Below are 26,194 nucleotides of genomic sequence, written 5' to 3'. Positions count from 1 at the left end.
GTGACTAATCTAGGTTAACAATCAAATCCAGTTTGTGGAGTAGACATTTTTAGCCTGTGGGAAACAAATGTCATTGGTTTACATGTCTCAAAAAGCTATTTATAGTGAAGAACTTGCAGGGCAGTATTTGTTTAGGGATTTCCTGATTAAAGTTCATTGTCATGTAGGTCCTAAGCATGATCCATAGTCTGGTCACATCGCCTCAGTGATTCACATGAGGAATAAAGTAGCCCCCCCTTTCCTTTCCTCCCAGCCTCTTTCAATGCCAGCTGAATGTACACATCACTGATACAATATCAAGCTGGCATGAATCAGTCGAAATTAAAGATATGTTTATTTCTTTCCAGACCTACTGGGCAGTATAGTCCAGCCTGCTCATTAAGGATTATGTATTCCCTGACTTCCGCTATCAGGTCAACTAGCTACAGTGTAATGTTCTTGAAACATGTAGGGCATATTTGTATGCTTGCTTTAGTTTAATTTTAGCCCAGTTTTTTTTCACTGCAAGGAACTTCTCACCACATAGAAGTAGTGTCACCACTTATGAAATCCACCAGTGATAAGGTACTCTTCAGAAGATACTCTTCGCTGAGATTATGCACAGAGCTAAGTTACTGAAAGTCCAGCCCCCCCGCCCCCCCCAGGCTTTGGAGCTGTCTTTTACCCACCTCCCTCTTCCTAAAAAGAAAGACACCAAGAGTTTTAAGGGGACATGCTGGGAGACTGGGTTCCAAGGCCAATCAGGGATGAAGCGCAAGCAGGCTTAACTCTTCCCCAGGCCCCTCAAAGTTGGGCTTTACATTTATCAGAGCGGGGAGTGTGTGTGATGATGGAGTTACAGCTTTCCTTGGCATACTATTGTATGCAGGCTAGGATAAGTTAAGGGCAGTTTTAAGCCTCCTCATTCTTGGAGTATGGAGATATTGCCCTTAACACTGGCATGCCTCTGGCAAACCATGAAGTACAATGTCCCCATTGATGGGTGGGCCTTTACTAAGGCGCAGATCAGTTTTCATTGAATAAAATCCCAGTAGAACCCATGTATCTTCTGTGGCATCTTTATTTTGGAGATGGGTGAGTGTCCAGAACTGGAGGCAGATGGGAACCCCAATGCCAGCCCCCCAGCCACTGTAAAAGCAGGGCAGGAGTGCAGGGCCACAGCTCCTTGGCAGAGGCTAGAAAAGAACATGGGGCTTACTTACAGCTCCATAAGCAAGGCTGGTTGTCAATTTAGCTGTGGGGCCAGAGGCTTCCTCAGGGCAGCTGAAGTGGGTGGCGAGCTAGCAAGGACTGGCTTCAAGTTCTGGCAGGCCATGAACCAAGGTCATGGCTTTCCTGCCCAACAGATGCCTGATCGAGCAGAAAGAGTCCAGAACAAAGCTGGCTACAGGGGGGCACAGATAGGGTTGCTAGCTCTGGGTTGGGAAATACCTGGAGATTTTGGTGTGGAGCCTGAAGAGGGTGGGGTTTGGAGAGGTGAGAGACTTTTAATGGCATAGAGTCCATTTGCCAAAGCAGCCATTTTCTCCAGGGGAACTGATCTCTGTTGCCTGGAGATCAGTTATAATAGTGGGAGATCTCCAGCCTAGGCACAGACCATGAATCCCAAATCTTTCAGGGATGAGGCAACACCCAAGACTGGTCCCATGCACCAGAAGAACTGGAAGGGGCTTGCAGGGACCATGAGGAACTATTTAAGCTCCTCTAGTCCAGATCCAAGGAGGACATTGTTGGGCTCCTCCTCTGGCCATGACGGTAGCTCAGAGAGAACAGCAGGAGCACAAAGGGAGTTCCAACCGAAGGAGGTGGACCAGGGTGAAAATACACCCCCCCCTCCGAGTCTGAGGCCTCTGCAGAGGTGGATGGTGAACTCAGTAAGCCCTCTGGTGGTCTCATCCTCAAGGAGGCAGATGTGAAACACTGACATTCAAGAACCCACTAGCCACAGATGGTTTGATGGCCATCGCTTCATGCCAAGAGCGCTGGCCCACTTCCTTACAAGGGAGCAGAGGCCCATTCCCTTTAACCCATCTAAGATTTTATTCCATAATTGGTTTACATCTTGGTTGGTTTTAAGAGGGGGATCTAGCTGACATGGAAATCCTAAACCGTTATCCCCTTTTAATAGGGTTGCTAACCTCCAGGTCACATGATGAGATGACAAGAGTCACTGGAAAAGACAGTCATTCTAGGAAAAGTTGAGGACAGCAGGAAAAGAGGCAGACCCAACAAGAGATGGATTGACTCAATAAAGGAAGCCACAGCCTTCAATTTGCAAGATCCGAGCAAGGCTGTCAAAGACAGGACATTTTGGAGGACTTTCATTCATAGGGTCAGCCATGAGTCAGAAGCAACTTGATGGCACTTAACACACAAACACAACCTCCAGGTACTAGCTGGAGATCTCCTGCTATTACAACTGATCTCCAGCCAATAGAGATCAGTTCACCTGGAGAAAATTGCTGTTTGGCAATTGGGCTCTATGGCATTGAAGCCCCTTCCCTCCCCAAACCCTTCCCTTCTTAGGCTCCACCCCAAAAACCTCCTGCTGGTGGTTAAGAGGGACCTGGCAACCCTACCTTCTAAGGTTATTGATTTGGAAGGATGTAACTCTGTTTAGGATTGCACAGCTAGAACAACCTGGGACTTAATGAGCTCAGGCATCGGAACCAGCTTGACTTAGAAGGGAATAGAGATGTGCAATGTTGGCCCTGGTAATTGGGAGTTTTGATGAAAAATCTGGTTTGGCCAAGCTTGGCATTAATGCTAGGATCTTGGCTTACTACCTTTGCCTGGACATATGAGCAGTATCTTCTGCCTGCTGTATAGCAGGTTCCAGCTTCCTAAACTTTCCTAGTGCTTCTAGCTTCTAGCTCCACTACAACTATCTCAGGAACCATAGAGGAGAACACATCCTCCAGGTCTAGCTATGGGAGGGTGCACCAAAATCTTGACTAGGCCCTGAAAGTTTTTCCCAGCAGAGGGGTCTCTGTGGAACAGCACATTGAGCTTGAATAGAACTTGCAAGTAGATTTTTCATAACAGATCTGTTAGTGTAAAACAGCTCAGGGATCTTACAAGAAAAAGGTGTACTGGTTATCTAACAGCGCATTCCTGAGATCTAAGGCCGAAAGCCCTTAGGAGGCCAGGAAGGCACCGTGCCAGCGTCTGCCCCCCCCCCATGCCGGCATCCAGGCCACTAACACTGGTGTTAGTGTCCTGAACTAAGGCCCGGATGCTGGTCGCTGCCATGGCAGCGTCACCCCAGGATGCCAATGGGGCCTTCCGGCAGCATCCGAATGCCACTCATTACCGCTCCAGCATCCCGGGAGGCGTTCCCGGGACCTTACGGTGTCCCAGGAGGCATTCCCGGGGTGTTATGGCATCGGGATGGGGGAGGAGCTTCCTTTAGGTGGCCTCCAAAGCCCTTTCAGGCCAGGATTGCCCCTTTTTTTATTTTTGCTGAGATATGCCACCTTTTAGGTGGAGTAACTCCCATGCAACCCTATGAGGGTTGCACGGATTTTTAACGCCGAGAGGAGGCAGTGCAGCCACGTTGCATCCAAAGACCGGTGCAGGCATTCCTCTCAGGAATGCACTGTAAATGTTTTCTGAGAGTATTCATCTACATGAAGCATTCCAGAAGTGTTATTTGAGGAAATTACAAGAATCAGCCCTAATTAAATAAATTATGTAAGAACAAATACATGTATAAAAAAGGCACATTTCAGTCACACGTTTGAATACATTTGCATTATAGTAATAGAGACTACATTTTTTTAACCAATCCATATTATTGAAAATCTTCCATTCTGTCGCTATTATTACCAGCTACTTCCCTGACTATAATCTAATTTCAGTGCTAGTTTTGGATGTGCTAAACTTATCAACAGTTTACCACATCAGGTTTGGATGGTAAATATACATTTTTATGTAGGCAATTTGTGCTGCATTCTTTGGTCTCACAAGACCCTCATTTTATTTAAATGTGCCTTTACCTGCTGAGAACTGATTGTTTTTTCCTACCTCTGAGCAAACTCCAGTTTTTTCCTACCTCTGGGCAAACTCCAGTTTTCAATTGTTTGCCTTGATATGATAAATATTGGTTGTCACACTGTAGCAGGGAGCATTTTTAAATAAAATAGCACACAAATCAGGTGTTGTGAAATCCTCTTGGACTGATTTTCCACATCAAAACAAATTGTAAACACAGAACCTTAGATTGTTTCTTAATATTTCTTTGCTTTGTCCTTTATATAGGAAAACACACTGGAAGTTTTAATGATATCTGTGTGGCTATTTATACATGTCAATTAAGCATGTTTTTTAGGATTTTATGTTGCTGGGTTCAGGGTTCTATTGGGGAAAAAAACTAAATACTTTTAAAGAGTCTGTTTGCAGCACAAATTAAGGCTTCCACACTGTAAATGTTAATTAGTACTTACCCATTCCCACCCTTTTGTGGAAGTAGGAAAGTGTTTAGTCTAATGTTAGAAATGCTATCACACATGAGGTGGAATAACACTTTGAGCACTTCTGTTCTCCATGCCCCTCACCCACTTTGCAATAGCACATCTCACAAGATCACTGTCAGTTTCATTTGCTACTCCTGACACGAGCAGATTCTGAATCAGAATTTTCACACACACCCTCATTCCCTGAGAAAGAAATGATTCAAGTCATCCATAATTAGCTTGCACGGGTTTTTAAACCAAAGAACCAGGTGGTTTATCTCATTCTGCCCCTTTACTGAATGCTCAGTTTTTCAGACGTCAGGTTTTAGATATAAGATTGACTGCATGCTTGATTTGAGCTCAATAGTTTATTACCTTCAGACATCCACTCCCAATGTTTATAGCCATTGTAAATAGGGCTTGACTTCTAGACCTACAGTTCACAGAGATGCATATCTTACAATATAACATACCTGCCATAACGCAGATAAAATAATACTTTTCAGTGACACATTTACACTGAAATGTTAGGTAATTGAAAATGCTTATCTGTCATAATAGGGGCAGAAGTGTCCCTCAAATGCCTACAGAAAACATCTGTTATAAATGTGGGAAATTGCTATCAGTGTGGGAAGTTGTCATCTGAAAGCATAGGGTTCAATATTATATACCTGTGGCAGATATCACAAAATGGTGGGGGCCATTAATCATGTGTAGGGCGTTGGGTGATTTTCTTCCCACCTTTAAACAATAATTTGTAGTGATACTGATAAAATCATATTGTCTAAGTGGTGAGCTGCTATATGTGGAGAGTTCATCACATGTGACAGTTGCTGCATGGCCCAATTTAGAGCACCCTGATGACCATGATGTTTTCTGAGTCCATTACTCTTGCTATGTTTCCCCAAGTTTCTTTCTATAGTTTTGTCAGGTTACCAGAGCACTGTGATTTGGATTTTTAAAAATGCCACAGATTCTTTTTTTTTTTCATTCACTTGTTACCCTTATGTACTTTAGAGACCTTTAGCATCATGATGATTCTGATCTACTATTGACATTTTGTACTTCACAGAGGATATGAGAAATATCCAAGAAGGTAAGTCTTCTTTCCTTTCAGATGATAAATGGAAAGTGTCACTGCTGACGGGAAACTCAGGAACTCAAGCAAATGTCACTCTCTGGATATATGGAGATGAAGGAATTGCTGGACCAATAACTCTTGGCAAAGAAAACAGAGAACAGCTGTTCCTACCTGGGATGGAGAATGAATTTCAGGTAGCTGGCAAAAGCTGAGAATATTATTTTGTTTCATCTTAAAAGGTTATTCTCCTGTGGTTGGGAGAATGCTTTTCTCTATGTTTACTGCCTCAAATAAATCTCTAATGTCTCTGGACTCAGCAGTAAATCAGCTAAGTGTATATAGCAAACAGCAAAGGGAATATTCTTTTCTGTCATATCTTATGAGACCAGGGGCAACTGCAAAAGCTAATTGTTTTCTTTAAGGCAATTAGTTATAGGCAATAGGTTGGAAACTAATCTTTAAAACAATATGCCTCTGCACAAATCATAGGTAATGAAAAGAAAGTACACACCTTGTCTAATGAAAGTATATATCACTTATGCAGGATTTTGGTACTGAAATGTCATTTTGCATATACTTTTGGAAGCATTGCTATAAAAGAGGTACTTCATGGCTGGGTCTGTGAAGAGTGATAACACAGCTGCTTCCCAGTTAGCACAGGATAAAAGGCTTAGTTCTGTGAATTTTTTTTTTTGCATTCAGCAAAGCATTTCTAATAGATTGTAGAAGCCTGTATATTGCAATGAATGGTATTTTAATGCAACCTTAAAATTTCAAGCCCATGAAATAATGCAGTCATAAGCAAAATGCACATGCAGAGAACTAGCAAGGAATTGATAATACTGAGTAAACTGATATACAGACCCCAACAAACTCTGAATTGACAACCAGACTTTCATGAAAATCTGCTGCTCCCACCAAGATCAGAAATTCAGAATTGCTAAATTTCTCCAATACTTCATCCAATTGCCTAATAAACGTGAAGTTATTTCTGAAAGACTGGATGAGGGAAGAATATCAAAAGCCGCTCCATTTTTGCAAAAAGATATGCTGCTGCTGTAAAATAATATTGTGAATACCAACTGAAGGTGCTGAATGGGTCAGGTGGGTATGGTTTATATTCTTGTTGCATTCTTGGCTCCAGTAAATATATTTTAATGTGCTTAGTATAATGAAAGCACAACAGTGAACACTGTGAAGATGTTTGCTTTTAAAACATCTATGCGGTATGTTTTAAAGATCTTTGGGATTTCCTCTGTTTCAGCTAGTGAATAATTCATACCCAATCTAGGCAATAGCATGTTTGCCGCTTTCCTCACCTCATGCTAGTATATATGAATTCCCCAAGATATAAGCCTATTGACCAGCCACAAATTAGGTACCATCTAGTGTAACTGTGTACTGAGGATATTGATCTTATCAAAAAGAAGCAAGTGTGTCTCGGTGCATTGCTTATTCATGTTCTTCACATTGACCTGGCTTGATTTCAGGGTAACTGTAACTGAGGCCTCTATACTTATCATAAAAGATACACCAAAGGCAAGAGAAGGAATAGGATCAGGATTTAGCTGATTATGATTAGTGTGGACACAGCAAGCTACAGAATGCTGAACTTATGTTTAATTATGGAATTAATGTTTCTCTGGATTCCTCGTTCTGATTTGCTGCCATCAATAACAAGCGTAAGTCGGGATGTCTGAGAAAGGCTTTTATAATTATTGGCATCATCATGGATAAGTACAGAGAATTCAGGAAGATAAGTTACATGTAGAGTAAGGGATTTTACAGCAGCTGCTTCTCTTTGTTTATTAATCTTCATGTTTGCTAAACAACTGACAGGCTATAAGTATCTTTTGCGTCAACAACTAAAAAGTTGACATTGTGCATAACCCATAATTCTTTAATCTTATGAACAGCTCAATGTAGCTTCACCACTCCATCCAAAGGAAGGGGGTATTTGTGGCAGTAGTCCAACTTTTACAGAACTGCGAGCCGCCTTATGAGGGCATAAAGGTGGGGTATAAATTTTGTAAAATAAATTAATAAATAATTAACACATAAGGAAAGGAGGAGGATTAAAGGTAGGTTCAGGTTTGAATTTAGGAGTGGACAGATATGTCCATCCATCCCTCCATTCCAAGGCCAGCCTAGAAATGGTATTTCTAGTAAGGCTAGATATCTCTTACAAGAATTCTTAGCACTTGTACCAAATACAGTTTCAAGAATGGTTGTGAAAGCTATCCTAGGTTTCTGCCACATAGAGGTGATTCCTCATTTTGATCTCTGCCACTGCAAATGCAAAGGGGCAAAAAGCCTGCCAGTGACTAGGGGTAGAGTAGTCATGGGAGCAAACAGAAGTGGTACCGTATATAGGTGGGGAGGAGCAGAAATCCACTCCTTGTCATCTTACACTGTCCCCAAACCCACTTTGAGAATGATCTTTAAGGAAATTTCATGCCAAGTAAGATTTGAGAAACTGCAGAGTGGAGTGGCATATAGCACTTCCATGTGGAAGCAACTCCATGTGGAAGCAGCTCCAGATAAAATAGTCTATGGATGGTATAAAGGTGCCGGGTAGAGACTCTCTTTCTCCTTTCCTTTCCTTTCCTTTTCTTTCCTTATCTTTATAATTCTCTTTGATGTGTCCCCTTAAGATAACACCAAGGTTCACTTATGGTTCTTGACCCATTAGCTGAAGACCAGTGGTCCTAGGTGATTGCACATAAGTGGAAGAACATAGGCAGCCCTCAAAACCCATTTGAAGGAGTCTGAAAGGCCAACACTATAAAAACAGAACATGGCACTTTCACACATGCTGAATAATGCACTTTCAATCCACTTTCAATGCACTTTGAAGCTGGATTTTACTGTGTGAACTGGCAGAATCCACTTGCAAAAGATTATTAAAGTGGATTGAAAGTGGATTGAAAGTGCATTATTTGACATGTGTGAAAGTGCCCAATCTGTAATAAAGAAGTCTGGCCAATAGAGCTATAGGCTCTTATTTGGTTTATGTATTATTTCTATCCCACGTTTCTTCCTAAATGGGACCCCAAATGGCTTGTTGCTTCATTCTCCTCACCTCCCATCCGATCATCTCAACAAAAACCATGTGAAGTAGGTTAGCCTGAGAGATTGTGATGTTTCCAAGGTGACCCCATGAGCTTCCATGGCAGAGTGGGGATTTGAACCCAGTTGATCTGAGGTCCCACTCAGACCCTCAACCACTATGCCACGGGCTCTGTCAGCAGTAGTAGAGGTCAAGGAGTACGTGTGTGTATATATACATGTGTACATGAACCTGCATGTATATTTGTATAAAATTTAAGACGTGCTTTGTTCAGCCTAATAGTAAGGCTGGGACTGTAAATAAAGCGCACAATCCAGCAAGTACTCTTATACGAAACCATTTTATCTCAAACAGAATTTATCACAGAAGAGGTGCAGAGGAGCTCCACTGTGATAGATTTCACAGCACCTCTGCTTATTTGCTTGAGCCTCCCAAACACTGTCTGATGGCAGTTCATATTTTACAAAATCCATGGGAAAAATGAATTTTTGTAAATAAGAATGTAGGGTACAAAGATGCTTTAACAGTGGTGATTGTAAATAGAGAAGCTACTTGAATAAGTGCTTTAAGATAGAAAGTGCTGATGAGCGATAGAACTGTAATAGGAAAAGGAAGAAAACATGACAGAGGAGGCTGCCACCAGCTTTTTTATTATTATTATTCAGGAGAGCACTCATTTGAGAAATAATCTGACAGGAGATCTGCTTTTTAAGTGCCTGTGAACCTCTTCTTGTACTATAATATACAATACATGAAATGATTTATTTTTGGTTTAAATAATAGTAGTAGTTTAGCTTCCAAAACACCCAAGATAAGTGGAATAGAACTAGATTAGAAAAAGTGTCTTTCATTCTTGAGGTATCACAGAACACTTTGCAAAATAACAACAAACTGTCTGCCACCAAAATGTGAAGGTAACATCAGCGGCATTTACCCCTAAGGTATCTACACTTAGTTTGATCTCCTCTTTTTTTTTTTTTTTTTTACTATCAAAATCACTGTCACTTTTTGGCAGGATTCAGGAATGTGTCTGTGTGAATAAAATCCCACCGTGCTGGTGGCCTCCTGGTGCTGGTATAATGTCACAGAAGCTTAGATGGTGTTCTGTGCACTTCCAATGGTACCAGTGTTGTGGAATTCTCCAGGCTGAACATAATTTACGAACAGACTCAGAGAACTAGGCATAACAGATTTAATAAAGAAACAATGCATATCCAGGAAAGACATCACAGTTAACATACAACTTACACACACACACCTGCAGGTGGGAGAGAAGAGGAACAGATCCCAAGCAAGTCCAAAAACATTTCCCCCTCTCTTCCTTTTTAAAAAAAAAACCCAACAATTTTTATTATTTTCTATAACATTATGAACAAACATTTCAACAATGTATACAATTTATCAATAAGAACAAGAAAGAAAATACATTATTGTTGAAAATACATCTTTGTTATTAAGTAAATATAAAAGACTCCCCCTTCATCTTCAACCATCTTGTTATAAACCTATTTACTCTTTTGTATTAAGGATTCTAATCCTCCCTCTCTCTTCCTTTAATGCTAATAACTGAGTATTTATACTATTGGGTAAACACATTCCATCCGTTACATGTCATCTGTTTATACCATTATTAGAAATAGCTAGCAGCCTGAATGTCAAGTTGGCCTCTTTTAGGCAGGGCCTTGTTCTGGCCCCTTTGCCAAGTGCTCTTATTTCTCAGAAATGTACTTGTTTGTTCCAGAATGAAAATATGTTGTAGAGTTCATAGATATGTCATCTTTCAAGAACTCTGGTTCATGCAAAGCATTCTGGGTATAGACATAGAAAGTATAGATTTTCCCTTCACCAGCTTCTAGGTTAGGGTTGCCAAGTCCCTCTTCACCACAGGTGGGAGGTTTTTTGGGCAGGGTCTGAGGAGGGCAGGGTTTGAGGAGGGCATGGTCTTACATGCCATAGAGTCCAATTGCCAAAGCGGCCATTTTCTCCAGGGGAACTGATCTCTATCAGTTGGAGATTAGTTGTAATAGTGGGAGATCTCCAGCTAGTACCTGGAGGTTGGCAACCCTATTTTAGGTCCACAGAGACTGCTAAGCATAGTTTCTGGGGCCATTTTCACTTTCTAGTCTTCTTTTGACTTGTGTGAATCACATTAGAGCAGCCACTTGGACTGAAACTCTCATACTCTAAGGATCCTGTGATGGGGTTGCAGATCTGTTCTGATCTGCTCTGCAAACAACTGCCTTTTTGACAGGAAGCAATGCCCCTGGAAAGAGAAGTTAAAAGGTAAATTAATATATGCTTGGAGAAAGAAACTTTCTCCAAGCATATATTAATTTACCTTTTAACTTGTCTTAACAACTTGTACAACAACAAAATTATAAGTTCTGAATACAGTTAAACTTCACTATACAAACACTTCACTATGCATTATCCCTTATCAGAATCTTTAACACTGATGAGTACCCCTCGGGAAAAACCAAATGCCGGCAGCAATGTCCTTGCTCACAAGTAGGTAGTATTGTGGCAGTATTGTGGGGATCGCTGTAACCCGCACTACTTCCGCGGTCAGGTGATGTAGACTGATCCAGTCACAACGGTGGAATCCCGTTCCTGCCGATATCTCTCATTTGGCTAAAAGCAGCTGTATATTTGATTGTGTATGCAAATGTACACACCACTGTGTATGTAACTCTGTTGAAAAATAATAATGGTAGTTGGGATAAATATACAGAATTGTTAGCTTCATCCCAGAGTGACCTAGCTATTATGTGTTGCATCTGTTTGTTTACTTCTTACAATTCAGGTTGAAATGAAACATATCGGAAGCATATACAAAATTCGAATAAGGCACGATGGGTCAAGGAAACATCCAGAATGGATGATAGCAAAGGTAACGTTCTAGACTATGATCGCTCTTGTGCTTAATTCATGCTTCAGGACACTAATATTTTTAAACAATTCTTTAACAAAAAAAGACTAATCATTTTCAAATAAGCACTGCTTCTATAACACTCTTCACTTTGAAAAACAGACATAATTTCTCTCTGTAGCCAATGAGGAAAGGAATTTTTAAAATGGAATGGAATTGGTTGTTACCGGTAATACAAAACAAAGCTTTCTTCATATCCTGATCCCTGAGTCTTAGATGCACTAAATGAAAGCCCAATCAATATTTTTATTTCCAATTGCATACCAGGAGGCTTGTTTCATTTTCTAAATGGACTGTGCCATTAAGGAACATTGCTAGTGCCATTAATAAATCATATTATATGGACATTTATGTCAGCTATAAAAAGGTGTCAATTGGTCATTGAGTTTACTATTGATTAATGATGAAGTGATCTATCGACGACTGGGCCAAAACAGACATGATGTAGGATTAACTGTCCCCTTTCCAGTGCAGCCCTGATCCATATTTAAGACTGTGTACACTTGTAATTTGGCTTAAACTGAATGATCTACATCATGTCTGTTTTGGCCTTTACAGAGAAATCCTGAAGCGGGAGGTGGAAGGTCTTTGGAGCCGGCATGACCTCTGCACCGGTGTTAATGCTACTTGTGCCGGCTAAATTGACACTTAACACCGGCACTGAGGAACCACGCAGCAGCACCGCACATGGGTGCCGGTGCAGCCGCAGCTTTTCCCAGGCACAAGGGCTCAGCTCCCTGAGCCCTTTCTCCCCAGGAATGCCCCCTTTTGCCGGCACAAATTTGTATTGGCAGAAAGGGAGGCATAGCCCCGTTTCATGGAGTTTTGAATAAATTACATTTTTGGCTGACATTTTCGAGCCAGCAAGCTGCTCAGGAGATGGCAGGGCTCTTAGAGAACAACCTTAGAACACAACCTTAGAGTTAGACAGATTGGCTTGGATTTGTGAGCTTTGGCAGATGGAGATTTGAACTTTGGGTTCCCAGATGCTAGTCTAACATTTTAACCAGTACATCATGGTGGCTTTTATGGAATGGGATTTACTTTAAAGCACATCTCATTGTAAGTTGGCTCAGAAAAATTACCAGCCTCAGAACTGGGATAATAACATTTTTGTAAGAATTATAACATCCATGTAACTCATCCTTTGCCCATGCAGTGACCATGCCCCTTCTCTACTTGGTCAGTCTTCATACAAAAAGCATTGTACAGTGCTTTTTACAAGGTATCTGGTGATGGTGGTCATGACTTGTACAGTGGTTCCCAAACCAACCACACTTTCTTTGTCTAAAGAAAAAGACAAGATTTGGATATATCACTTACTGAGCCATGGGTTTAAATTGGATGCTGTCTTCAATGATCATTTCAATGTGGAAATTATCTAATCTGCATTGTATGTGCAACTGGAAATTTCATTTCGATTGTTTGGGAGACAAAGTTTTAGGTCCAAACGTTACCATTGTATCCAATGTAAATATTACCTGAGTACAATAATGATTTGAAATGCATGGTATTAAACCATTCAGAAAACATCTCTGATAAATAAAATATTATCTGTACACATGCCTACTGCATAGTACTCATTCCGAGCTAGGTCTTGCCTGGTAGCTTGCTCTTGCAGACACATGTTTGATTCTGACATATTAGCTAGACTCTTAAAGCTACAACTTTGAATAACAGTTTGAATAACTTCAACTCAAGTAATACAAAAAACAGGTAGGAGTGGAAATGTTTCAGTTCATCTCCAAGTATTTAACGGACTTAATTTTTCCAATTTGTTTCCTTCAATTTTCTTTACAATAGAGTCCAAGGGTCATCAGAGTAGCTTCTGGATTTCAAAGGATGACCTTCATTCAAGGAAACAAGCAACAAAATGGAACCATGTGTGTTCTGGCTTGCAGTAATTTTTGTCCTTGCTATAAATCAGCATGAGGAACTCTGGAAATAAACACACAAAGTTCTAGGCATTAAACCAAAATTGCTCTTGCAAAAGTATTGCATGATAACAGAAAAATATTTGTTTTTTAAATCCAATTTTTAAACACTTGATGTCAATGCTTCTTACTGAAACTCACAACATAAAGGAGTTCTTTGGACAGCTCACATTATTTGGCTGTTTCCAGGAAAATACTATAATATGGTAGTGGTTGCTGTAATAGTCCCTGGCAATTTTAAATTATACATTTTAAGCTTTTTTTAATCACAGTAGCAGTGATAGAAACTACAAGCACATTAAAGGTTCTTAATGTTATTTCCTCCAAAGGTGACACTACAACACATAAAGAGCGGGAAAATTCTGAACTTCCCAGGAAATAAGTGGCTGTCATGGAGTCGAGGGAATGGAGATACCCTATGTGAACTTCCAGTAGAGAAAAAAGGAAAATGCCTTTATCCAAGTAAACACTATGTTCTACTTTGGTCAAAATGCCATGAGGTTGACCATGGAAAGGTCATAATTATAAACTGAATTATATGGGCCTTACCCACTTCCCCCTTTCTGTTACAGCTCTCTGTGCCCCCCCAAGTCCATTCAGACAATCCTCAGGAATGGCATGGGATGTAGTAAGGGTACAGCTTCAGAGGAAAACTACCAATTCCCCCCCCACACACACACACACACATGAACAAGGAGAAAGGCCTTCTGTTTGCATGGGGTGGAAGGGGCTCCAGGGGCCTTAAATACTTAACTTTGGCTGGATCATACCCATCATTAATAAGCTTCACAATAATACCATTGTTAAAGTATTTCAAGCACAGTTTCACATTGTGCTTCATTTTGAACTTGAAAGTAGACTGCCACCTAATGTTGTCTCTCTTTGTATGTTTTAAAATTAATTTCATCTTTTCCATTGTTGGTTACTTTCTCTAGTTTTGAGCTACCAGGTTTATGTGTACACGGGGCATGTGGAACAGGCTGAAACAGATTCCGCAGTTTACTTGTGCATATATGGAGAGAGAGGAGATTCTGGCTTAAGGCTTCTTCATGAGTCTGATAAGCCCATAATGTTCCAGAGAGGGAAGGTAAGCATGCCAAATTAAGTCTGTATGTATTAATCACAAATAAACTGAAAGCAGCTCTGAGGCAGGGCATACTTAAAATCAGCCTTGAAGGGAATTGAGTCAAACCTTTGGCACAAAGATGTATCACATTATTTAGCACCATTTTCTTGAAGTTTTTCATAGATATTGTTTGGTTCTTCCTATGCCTACCTTTTGGGAAGAGAATATAAGAAATAGGAAAGGCAAAACCCTAGAAATCTTTTAAATAAAGAAAGTAAAAGTAAAGTAGCAAAAAGAACAAACAAACAAAAAGAACATGGAGGCCATCAAAGGGAAAATGTACAGCGAGGGGGGAAGATGCACTAAAAATGGTTTATGGGGTCAATATTTGACACAGCTTAGTACACAAAAATGGTTCCCTGACTGCCAGCCTTAGCTGAACCACTTACTGTCTATAATGCACATATGCACTACAATGTCTTCCTTTACTGATGAAACAAATTGACCCTTTTCGTTTAAAGCCTTCATAACTGAAATGCGGAGGCTGCTCTGTGATAATGCTGTCTACTCAGAGCCTGTGAGGAGAAATAAAAGGGCTGCACCAGCCACAGGAGATAAAAAAATAAGGCCAAGGCCAATGGTGCAAAATAGGTAAAAATATATTTTATTACTCAGAAAAAAACACTGCAAGACTAAGAGATTCCCCTGAAGTGAGCTGTGACACACGAAAGCTCATACCCTGCCAGAAATGTTGTTAATCTTTAAGGTGTTACTAGACTCTTGCTCTTTTCTACCGCTACAGACAAACACGGCTACCCATCGTGATCAGATTCCCCTGAAGAAGCCTCATGGGTGAAATGCATAGGGATTTTTTATCTGAGTAATAAAATATATATTTTCCCTATTTTGCACCATCAGCCTTGGCCTTATTTTTCATCTCCTACTCAGAGCCTGTGGACAGGCATTGCTGGGATGCAAAGACTGATATGTTTGGATGCAACTACATGACAACCTTTTACTTCTTGCTGTCAGTTGCAATTCTCTTATTAAAGCAGGCTATCAAAGCACATAAGGCACATAAAATTGGGTTGGCACCATTGACTGGAGGATGTCCAAAATGCCTCTATTTTGCCTTTCTGCTGCTCAGAAGGTTTGTGCAATGGTGTCACTAAACCACTTTTGACTGTGCCTTTACAACAGTGCAGACATACCATCCTGTGCCAATGTCCTTCTGATGGATAGGGTTGCCAGCTCCGGGTCAGGAAATACCTGGAGATTTTGGTTGGGCGGTGCCTGAAGATGGCAGGGTTTGGGGAGGGGAGGGACTTCAATGCCATAGAGTCCAATTACCAAAGTGGCCATTTTCTCCAGGTGAACTGATATCTGTCGCCTGGAGATTAGTTGTAATAGCAGGAGATCTCCAGCTACCAGCAACCCTACTGATGGGCCACTTGCACCACAATCTAAGTAATTACTTGAAAAGGCTTGAGGGACTGGATTGTGAATAGGCTTAGAATTATGAAATAAAATTGTTTACATTTTTAATTCTGGCTCTGCTATTGATCCCTGAAGTTAGACAAATCACTCAATGATGGTAACTTTTCAGCTGTAATAGCTATTAGGAAAAAAATATTACTATCTTCTGTTCTTATTTGATAGTACTGCATTATTTATAGTGGGGTTTGTACCAGAAGCTATAGGAATGCTAAATTTCATTGAAATGTTTATTGACCATCCAGTGAAGCTGAAACACTTGAAATTTAAGCTGATTTAGTATGACTGACTTGGTTATGACTGATCTGGCTTAAATCCAAATGCTTCAAGTTAACTGGCTCGTGGACTTAGTCTGTTAGAAATTCATTTGGGAAATTGCAAGTTGAGCAATGCTAATAGAATTTGAATTTCTTCATTAGTAATGCTTGCAGTAATTCTATTTGAAATTGAAGACATCAGTAAAGCCTTTTTGAGAGAGAGCATTTCTGGACAGGAATGTATTTCATAATTTTATATGCCTTAAATCAAACAGACACTTTCCAAGAGGACTAATGGTATTCAGAATGTGCTGGTGTGTCAATACCTCTTTTTGTCTTCATCTACAACTCCAGATGTGTATGTGTGGAAATACATACAGGTTCCTAAGGAAGCACTCCGATCACACCAATGAGAGCAATATTGTATAATATTGAATTTACAGCAGCAAAAATAAAGCATTCCTGGGTTCTTGTTAAATAAGCAATCTTAAAAATTCTGAAATATTTGTCTCAATCATTGCTAGAATAGAATTTAGAATTTAATACCCTCTCATTTCCCTCTCTTTCTTTTCCCATTCTTTCTGGAGCTGTTCTTCCTCAGCTAGAATGCCTCCGTCATCTGTGTGTGTGTGTGTTAAGTGCCGTCAAGTCGTTTCCGACTCATGGCGACCCTATGAATGAAAGTCCTCCAGAATGTCCTATCTTTGACAGCCTTGCTCAGATCTTGCAAATTGAAGGCTGTGGCTTCCTTTATTGAGTCAATCCATCTCTTGTTGGGTCTTCCTCTTTTCCTGCTGCCCTCAACTTTTCCTATAATGACGGTCTTTTCCAGTGACTCTTGTCGTCTCATGACGTGACCAAAATACGACAGCCTCAGTTTAGTCATTTTAGCTTCTAGGGTCAGTTCAGGCTTGATTTGATCTATAACCCACTTTGTTATAGTTTTTGTTTTTTTGGCAGTCCACGGAATCCGCAACACTCTCCTCCAACACCACATTTCAAAGGAATCTATTTTCTTCCTATCAGCTTTCTTCATTGTCCAGCTTTCACACCCATACATAGTAATAGGGAATATGATGGCATGAATTAATCTAGTCTTGGTGGCCAGAGTCACATCCTTACACTTCAAAATCTTTTCTAGCTCCTTCATGGCTGCCCTTTCCTTCTAATTTCTTGGCTGCAGTCTCCCTTTTGGTTGATGGTGGAGCCAAGGAATAGAAAGTCTTGAACAATTTCAATTTCCTCATTGTCAACCTTAAAGTTGTGTAATTCTCCTGTAGTCATTACTTTTGTTTTCTTGATGTTCAACTGCAGTCCTGCTTTGGCACTTTCTCTTTTAACTTTCAGCAGTAGTTGTTTCAAATCTTCACTATTTTCTGCCAATAATGTAGTGTCATCAGCATATCTCAAATTATTAATGCCTCCCTCCAATTTTCACTCCACCTTCATCTAAATCTAATCCTGCTTTCCTAATTATATGTTCTGCATATAGATTGAAGAGATAGGGAGATAAAATACATCCTTGTCTGACACCTTTGCCAATTGGAAACCATTCCGTTTCTCCATATTCTGTTCTAACTGTGGCCTCTTGTCCAGAGTACAGGTTGCGCATCAAAACAATCAGATGTAGTGGCACACCCATTTCCTTTAAAACCAGCCATAGCTTTTCATGATCCACACAGTCAAAAGCTTTGCTGTAATCTATGAAACACAAACTGATTTTCTTCTGAAATTCTCTCGTATGCTCCAGTAACCAGCGTATATTTGCAATATGATCTCTAGTGCCTCTTCCTTTTCTGAAACCAGCTTGAACATCAGGCATTTCTCGTTCCATATATGGTAACAGCCTTTGCTGTAAGATTTTGAGCATCACTTTACTTGCATGAGAAATTAATGCAATGGTCCGATAGTTGTTGCAATCTTTGATGTCTCCTTTCTTGGGAATTGGAATGTAAATGGATCGTTTCCAGTCTGTGGGCCATTGTTTTGTTTTCCATATCTGTTGGCATATTCTTGTCAAGATTTTGATGGACTCCGTTTCTGTGGCTTGAAATAGCTCTATTGATATCCCATCTGCTCCTGGTGATTTGTTTCTCCCGATTGCTCTCAATGCAGCTTTCACTTCACTTTTTAAAACTGTAGGTTCTTCTTCAAAAGTTTCTTCTTGGAAAGAATCTTTTATCCTTTCATCTCTTCTGTATAGTTCTTCAGTGTATTGTTCCCACCTTTTCTTTATTTTGTCCTGTTCAGTTAATGTATTTCCATGCTGATCTTTCAGCATGCCTAACCGTGCTTTAAATTTCCCTTTGATTTCTTGGATCTTGTGGAACAGATCTCTTGTTCTTCCATTTTTGTTGTTCTCTTCTATTTCTTTACACTGGTTATTATAATAGGTCTCTTTGTCTCTACGTGCTAGTCGCTGGAACGTTGCACTTAGACTTTTGATTCTATTTCTGTCACCTTCTACTTTTGCTTCTCGTCTATCTCTGGCAATTTTAAGAGTTTCCTCAGACATCCATCGAGGTTTTTCTTTTCTTTTGGCTACAGGAATAGTCTTTGCACATTCTTCCTTGATAATATCTCTAGTTTCCACCCATAGTTCTTCAGGTTTACATTCATTTGAACTTAGTAATGCAAATCTGTTCCTTACATGGTCTTTAAACTCTTCCGGAATATTGCTTAGATTGTATTTTGGTGCTATGAATGTTTTGGTGTTTTTCTTAAGCTTTATCTTGATTTTCGATATTACCAATTCATGATCTGTACCACAGTCGGCTCCTGGTCTTGTTTTGGCCGAGAGAATAGAGCTTCTCCATCTTCTGCTTCCAATTATATAATCTATTTGATTTCTATACTGGCCGTCTGGTGATGTCCATGTATACAATCGTCTATTTGGTTGCCTGAATCATGTGTTTGCAATGAACAGATTGTTGTCTTCACAGAATTCTACGAGGCGTTCTCCTGCTTCATTCCGTGCTCCTAGCCCAAATCTGCCAACAACATTTGATTCTGCTTTGTTTCCTACTTTTGCGTTCCAATCACCTATGATTATCAGCATATCTTGTTTAGGTGTGTGATCAATTTCATCCTGAACACTGGCATAAAAACTTTCAATTTCTTCCTCATCAGCATCTGTAGTTGGGGCATAAACTTGAAGGATGCTTATGTTGATAGGCTTTCCCTGAAGTCTGATTGATATTATTCGGTCAGACTTTGCATTATAGCTCCTGACTGCCTTTGCTACATCTTGCCTCACTATTAAAGCAACTCCGTTTCTTCTCTTTTTGTCATTCCCTGAATAAAACACTTTGTAATTTTCTGATTGAAAATGTCCTAATCCAGTCCACTTTAATTCACTTACTCCCAGGACTGAAATGTCCATGCGTTCCATTTCTTGTTTAACAATTTCAAGCTTACCCTGATTCATGCTTCTCACATTCCATGTTCCTATTATATGCGTCGAACAGCTTCGGACTTTCCTTTTGCATCTATTCTTGTCAACCACTGAACGTCCTTTCGGCTTTAGTCCAATCGCATCATTAAGAACAGCGCTACTCGTACTTGTCCTCTGCTCTACCCCAGTAGCAGATTGAGTGCCATCCGACCTGGGGGTCCCATCTTCCAGCACTATATCTTTTTTCATTTTGGATTGTCTCATCATAGGGTTTTCAAGGTAAAGGTTGGTCAGAAGTGGTTTACCAGTGCCTTCTTCTGCGCAGTACTAACCAGAGTTAGCCGTAGTGGCACTGCCGTTGTCTACGAAAGATCTTCCGCCAGTGTCACCTTCCACTACTGCTGCTGCCCAGTAGCTAACCTTCAGGGATTCCTCTGCCCCCATCCCCATTGGAATTGCCTGTTCTCTTCTGCGGATGTGGCCATTGATCCCTTGAGGGGGTGGATGCATCTTTGTCTGGTGTCTCAGCTGTGACCATTCCGTCTTGAGTGACTCTGCTAGGAGTTTAGTCTCTTGATAGAGTCTAGACCCCTTACGGTATTGCTCTCAGCTTCCCTGACACTCACAAACCCCCTCACCACATTAAGGTGTGCATCCAGAAGGGGGCATCCGTCATCTACCATTATCTTTTCCTGTCTTGAAACCTTCCTTTCCTCTGTCACCTTCTGATGGAAAACTCTGCTATAGTGTTCCATCCCTTGTCAAATTTAGGACTTATCTGTTCCTTTCCTTTAATGCAAAATCCTAAGCGGAGGACCAGGATATTTGGTCCTCCGCTTAGGATTTTGCATCCTCATTGAAAAATAATGAAAAAAACTACCTGCTGAAATCTCTCATCTCCTCTTACCCTTTTCCCTACTCTTCTGACTCTCTGTCCCACTAAACCTCCCTCATTCTTTTCAATTTTATACCCTATGACATTTGAAAAGTTGACTCCTGAGGTATTCTCATTTCACCTTTCCATGTGTCCCTTTAATCCTGTCGTCCTGAATCCTGGGTGCATGTCTCGCATTATTGATCAGTCACCATCACACAACCTACTGCTCTCCTTTGGCTGCTTCAGTACTCCATTAAAATGTTCAATTATTTTCTGTATTCCCTTTATTTTTCTGCCCTGTCCTATCTACCCTCCAATTTCCCATGTATCCTCTGCCTCCAAACCCTTTGAGATTTCTACCAGCTCCTTCTTTTTCAGCTTTCTCTCGGCTCGCTCTTTCGGATTCCTCTCTTGACTCTTTACAATCTGACACTTTCTCTCTGCTCCACTGAAACCATCCTTGCCAAAATTATTGATGATATATTCAACGCTAAATCAGACTTTCTCTCTAACTCTGTCTTCATCCTTTTTGACTCTTAGTTGCCTTTGACACTGTTGATCACTCTCAGCGAGTTCTGTCATCTGTTTAATGATTCCGTGTTTGTGACCCCAACTCTGTTGAGATCCCTAAGGGATCTATTCTCACCCCACTGCTATTATTTTTATACACAATGCCCCTGGATGACCTCATCAAATTTGGAGGTTTTAGTACCACCTATTTACTAACATTCAGTTCTACCTCTTTATCCAGCTATCTCTGCATTCCAACTGCCTGTCTGATATTTCTACTTGGGTGTTTCATTTCCACCTTAAATTCATTATGGGCAAGATCAACTCTTCTTCCTTCCTCTCAAGCCTTCCTCTCCTTTTGTACCATAACCATTGACAAAGTCCAGCCAACGTGATGTGAGAGCCAGCATGGTGTAGTGGTTAAAAGCGGTGGTTTGGAGCAGTTAGGGCTGCCAACTGCCAGGTAGTAGCAGGAGATCTCCTGCTAATTCAACTGATCTCCAGCCAATAGAGATCAGTTCACCTGGAGAAAAATGGCCGCTTTGTCAATTGAACTCATTGACATTGAAGTCCCTCCCCTCCCCAAACCCCACTCTCCTCAGGCTCTGCCCCAAAAATCTCCTGCCGGTGGCGTAGGGGGGCCTGGCGACCCTAGGAGCAGTGGAGTCTGATCTGGAGAACCAGGTTTGATTCCCCACTCCTCCACATGAGTGGTGGAGGCTAATCTGGTGAACTGGATTTGTTTCCCCACTCCTACAAACGAAGCCAGCTGGGTGTCCTTGGGCAAGTTACAGCTCTGTTAGAGCTTTCTCAGCCCCACCTACCTCACAGGGTGTCTGTTGTGGGGAGGGGATTGTAAGCCGGTTTGAGTCTCCCTTAAGTCGTAGAGAAAGTCAGCCTATAAAAACCAACTCTTCTTCTTCATCTGTTGTTTTTCTTTCCTGTGTCAGATCTTACATTGTAAGCTCTTCAGGGCATGGGCTGACCTTGTTCCTCTGTAAAGCACCATACAGATTAGTAGTACTATGGGTTGGATTCTATCAGTGTGACCAGAGCAACACTTGCTGAGGCTAACTTCCTGCTGCAGACTGAAATATGCTTTGGAGGCTGTTGGACTCCTTGGGAACAACAGGCAGAGAATTAAGTGGGAGTCTAAAGTGGGAGGAGAAATTGATGAAATCTATGTCCCATGCTTCTGCTGGTAGCGGTGTCTTTTATCAATGGAAATCACAACCAGTTCACCGTTATTAAACTAATACTTTCAGCTGTAATGATAGCTTTTGTCTGTTTAAAAGGGTTGGAAAGATGTGTTGTTATTGGTAATTATTTCCTTTAGAGACAATGAAAATAAGTATTAGGAAACTGCTTATCTAAACACTATTTGCAGTATGGTACATCAACTAGGGTTGCCAACCTCCAGGTAACAGCTGGAGATGTCCTGCTATTACAACTGATCTCCAACCGATAGAGATCAGTTAACCTGGAGAAAATGGCCAGTTTGGCAATTGGACTCTATGGCATGGAAGCCCCTTCACAAACCCCGCCCTCCTCAGGCTACACCCCAAAACCTCCCGCCAGTGGCAAAGAGGGATCTGGCAAACCTATACATCAATACGGATGTCTTACAATCTACATTAATGTCTGTGGTTCCTTTCCCCCAGGTGGATGTGTTTGAAATCCGATCTGTGTCCCTTGGAAATCTAAGGAAAGTCCTGCTACGCTGTGAGGCCAATAACAAGTTACAGTACTGGTACTGTGAGAAAGTAATCATCAGAGAAGCCGGGAAGGACCTGGAATATATTTTCAGCTGTGAGAGGTTGTATTTCAGTTAAAATTCATATTCCAAAAGTAACTTTCCAAAGAATGTGATAGATTGTATCCAATGAACTTCAAGCCCCACTCAGAGAATGGAGGCTTCTCACTTGCCCCCTCATGCTTTAGTCCCTTGAGCCCCCTGCAATGATCCTGTCTGGGTTCAGGGGAGACTCGGGGCCTGATGATATAGTATCTGTAGTAGGCAGGGGGAAATTGTGAAAATTGTTCTCCCTTTCTCCACCAGCAAAAGTGTTATTTCACAAGTAGAAAACAGTCATTAGATACAACCCATTATTGCCTAAGATTACAATAATTTAAAAGTTTAATGATCCGCCGAGTCTCTGTTTTTAAAAAGGAAAGTGGAATTCTGAAGTACTGTATATTACTTATATTTCCAGTACCACCAGTCAATATTTAATTGTACAGTAATGCCTCTTCCATATAATGGCATCAGTCAGTATTCTATCTAAATTCAGTTTTCCTGACTCATATACTAGTAATGGGATGTTTTTAAATGTCTGTATTCCCTCTAAGAACCTATCCAGTTCTGCATTATAGCAATTTTTAAAAATTAGTACCACAAACTCGAGCACACTCAAGTGAAGATTATCAAATAACTCAAGGATCTGATAGAAATCGCAGATCTTAAAAAAATCAAATTAAAAAATGCAGAACAAATTCACATCAAGTTAACCACAAAGGAATAAATCAAAGATATAACAGACCAGGTTAGGAATTCTGATATATTCCAAGAAAAGAAACCTAAATCAAAGGTGATGCTGGGAGTTTTGTGGATTAGGATCCCAGCAGGTTTTTCTTCAAATATGCACGTGGGGCTCTGATTTGTATCAGAACCTCTGCCCAAGAGAAGAGGAGGGTTAAGTCTTGTCCTCCTGGCATCTTTGTGATCTGCAGTAGCCCTATGGAGCTGTTACATACTCTGCTGGGCAAACATATAGGTACTTGTATCAGTACTTGTATCTTTTTTCCAACTCTGCGGGGCAAATAATAGGTCTGAGGAACTATTTCAGGTCAGTTAAATGGCATAGGATGATAACATTCAGTAGCTGCTATTGATCTGTATGATAACACAGAAAGATGTCTCCATTCAGGATACACACATTTCTCTATAAACATAGGCAAAATAATAAAAAGTATTACAATGGCATAATAAAACCATGATTATCAATGCAAGTCAATGAAATTCAATAAACCAACAGGTGATGTATAAAATCATCAAAATAGTGACAGGAGAAAAAGTGCCTTCTTTTCCTTTCTCTTTTCCCTCAAAGATTGGGTGACATATAGCCAGTTAAAACAGAGTTGACAAGCCAAGAGCTATTGTTATCTTATTCTTTCATTTGTTTGAAAAGACATAAACTGCTTTATATCATCTATCTGAAAGAAGGTTCTAAAGAGAAATTAGGGCAGCTCTCTACCTAAAAGTAGTGGGTGGCAGTGGTTAGGATCATATTCATTCTCTGGTGAGGCACAAGGCCTAGAAACAGGCATGACAGGAAGTTTCAGTATAGTCATTTTGGTTTAATTGGGACATGGGGGATGGTCAGCAGAAAATATGTATTGTAACAAAGGCCTAAAAGGTACAGAGGAAATACCAAAGGTTTTACTTTCTTTCTTGAATCTGCTTTATAGAACGCCACTACTGTAAAAAGGTTAACTTAGAGCAGCCAGACCACCAAGGGGTGGCTTTTCATTGGGAAAAATGTACAGCTGAACCACAATGTCTTTTTCAAAATAGATTGCCCCCCTAGCTGATGAATGCCTTCTTCTTTACAGCCACCTGCATTTAACAGAAAACTCTATTTTGATCAGAAGACTTAATACCACCCCCCCAAAAAAAACCTGTGGAGTGCCAACGTTTTTCAAACTGTAGACTTGTAATAACTTGTAAGAATTCCCTTTCTTCCCTTTTATTTCTGAAAGTAGACCAAGGGCTTTTTTTTTTGTTCTGCTTAGAAAAATATGTTAATGTATAATGATTAGTCCTTAATGCATCTAGCACACATGTAATCAGCCACTCCATATATTTGATTAACTTGGAGCATTTCCTGTTTGAAGCAAAGCATCTCCAGCAAGGTGCTGAGTTCTCTATGTTGCCTACCTAATGCTCGGGCTAATCCAATCAAGTTGTACTTTCTAGTGCCTAGAATAGGGTCCCCAACTTTGTTGAACAGATGGATTTTGAGAACAAGTAGTAGGCATCACTACGAAAAGGCTTCCCGGGAGGACAGAACAAAGTCAACCATAAAATGGCTGCCATGGGGGATGGGGCTAATCACAAAATGCTGAGAAGTTACAAGCCAAGCATCCTCCTATAATGAAACTAGCTGTTTCTGAATGTGTGTTCCCTGCAGACATAAAAGTGATGCCTCCCAAGCTCTTCTGAAGCACCTCCTGCTCCAGTTAGGTGGATGATAGCCAGGTTTTCCTCTTTACCTGGGGGCAGAAGGAAACGTAGGACATGAGGAAACATAGTGGCAGGCTTGGGCACCACACTGGAGAGCACTGGACTAAAGGATGTAGATGTTAAGTATTTAGTTGTATCCTAGATGTCCAGGTGTGGCCCCTTACCTGGCCTCCACCTAAGTGGCAGCTTTAGACCCACTGTATTTACCTGGTCCAGGGAAGAAAAAGCTTTTGCAGGGGGAGCCAGTAATGAAGGCACACAAATGCCCAGGAGCCAGCCCTCACAACACCCAATTCCTGCAGCAACTGCTAGCCACTTGCCAATGGCATCATCGGCCAGTGACAGAGAGCCAGCAGCCTACTAACATGACAACAGGGAATCTGGCCAGAGCCCTCAGTTAAAGACTAATGACAGGCACCAGGACAAGGAAAAGGAGAAGGGACACATCCTGGCCAGGCCAGACTAAAGGCCAGGGAAGGATGGGGTGGGATTGGCCTATGCTTGAGCGGGGTTGTTGTCCAGGGCTCCTAAATCAGGCCAGGGAGGAATGAGGAGATGCTGAGCCTGGCTCTCTCTTAGTATCAGGGAACTGGGTGGAACAGCCAATTACCACACCCTGGTTCTGAGGCCTGGGGAGCCTCTCTAAGTAGAGCACCATGACAGAGGGTGGCATGACAGAGAGTGGCAGCTGCAGGGGGCGCTCAGAAAAAGTATAATCCAATAAAATAAAACTCCTTCTTGCATGCCTGTCTCTATAAGGGAAAGAGCAAAGTTCCCCAGGAAAAGTATTTTGAAGGCTAGTCTTTATAAATGGCTTCAGTTAAATTCTGCTCTGAGGTCTGATTAATCTTTCTCAGGCTCTCATCATCTTTCTTCCCCCCTTAT

The 26,194-nt window shown here is 41.0% G+C and overlaps 1 protein-coding gene across 1 annotated transcript in view; it reads left to right on the top strand.

The window, feature by feature from the left end:
• Positions 1 to 26,194, top strand: part of RP1 (RP1 axonemal microtubule associated) — a 219,783-nt gene that overhangs the window by 46,254 nt on the left and 147,335 nt on the right. Inside the window, exons 17-21 of the mRNA XM_056854917.1 lie at positions 5,572 to 5,729; positions 11,409 to 11,495; positions 13,798 to 13,930; positions 14,404 to 14,555; positions 22,728 to 22,882. Coding sequence (XP_056710895.1) covers positions 5,572 to 5,729; positions 11,409 to 11,495; positions 13,798 to 13,930; positions 14,404 to 14,555; positions 22,728 to 22,882 — 685 coding nt within the window. The remainder of the gene's footprint in view (positions 1 to 5,571; positions 5,730 to 11,408; positions 11,496 to 13,797; positions 13,931 to 14,403; positions 14,556 to 22,727; positions 22,883 to 26,194) is intronic.

Source organism: Euleptes europaea, chromosome 8, assembly GCF_029931775.1.
Source record: "Euleptes europaea isolate rEulEur1 chromosome 8, rEulEur1.hap1, whole genome shotgun sequence".
In the NCBI taxonomy this organism is placed as follows: Eukaryota; Metazoa; Chordata; class Lepidosauria; order Squamata; family Sphaerodactylidae; genus Euleptes; species Euleptes europaea.
The sequence above is the reverse complement of the archived record's forward strand: the minus strand, read 5'-3'. Positions and strand labels throughout refer to the sequence as shown.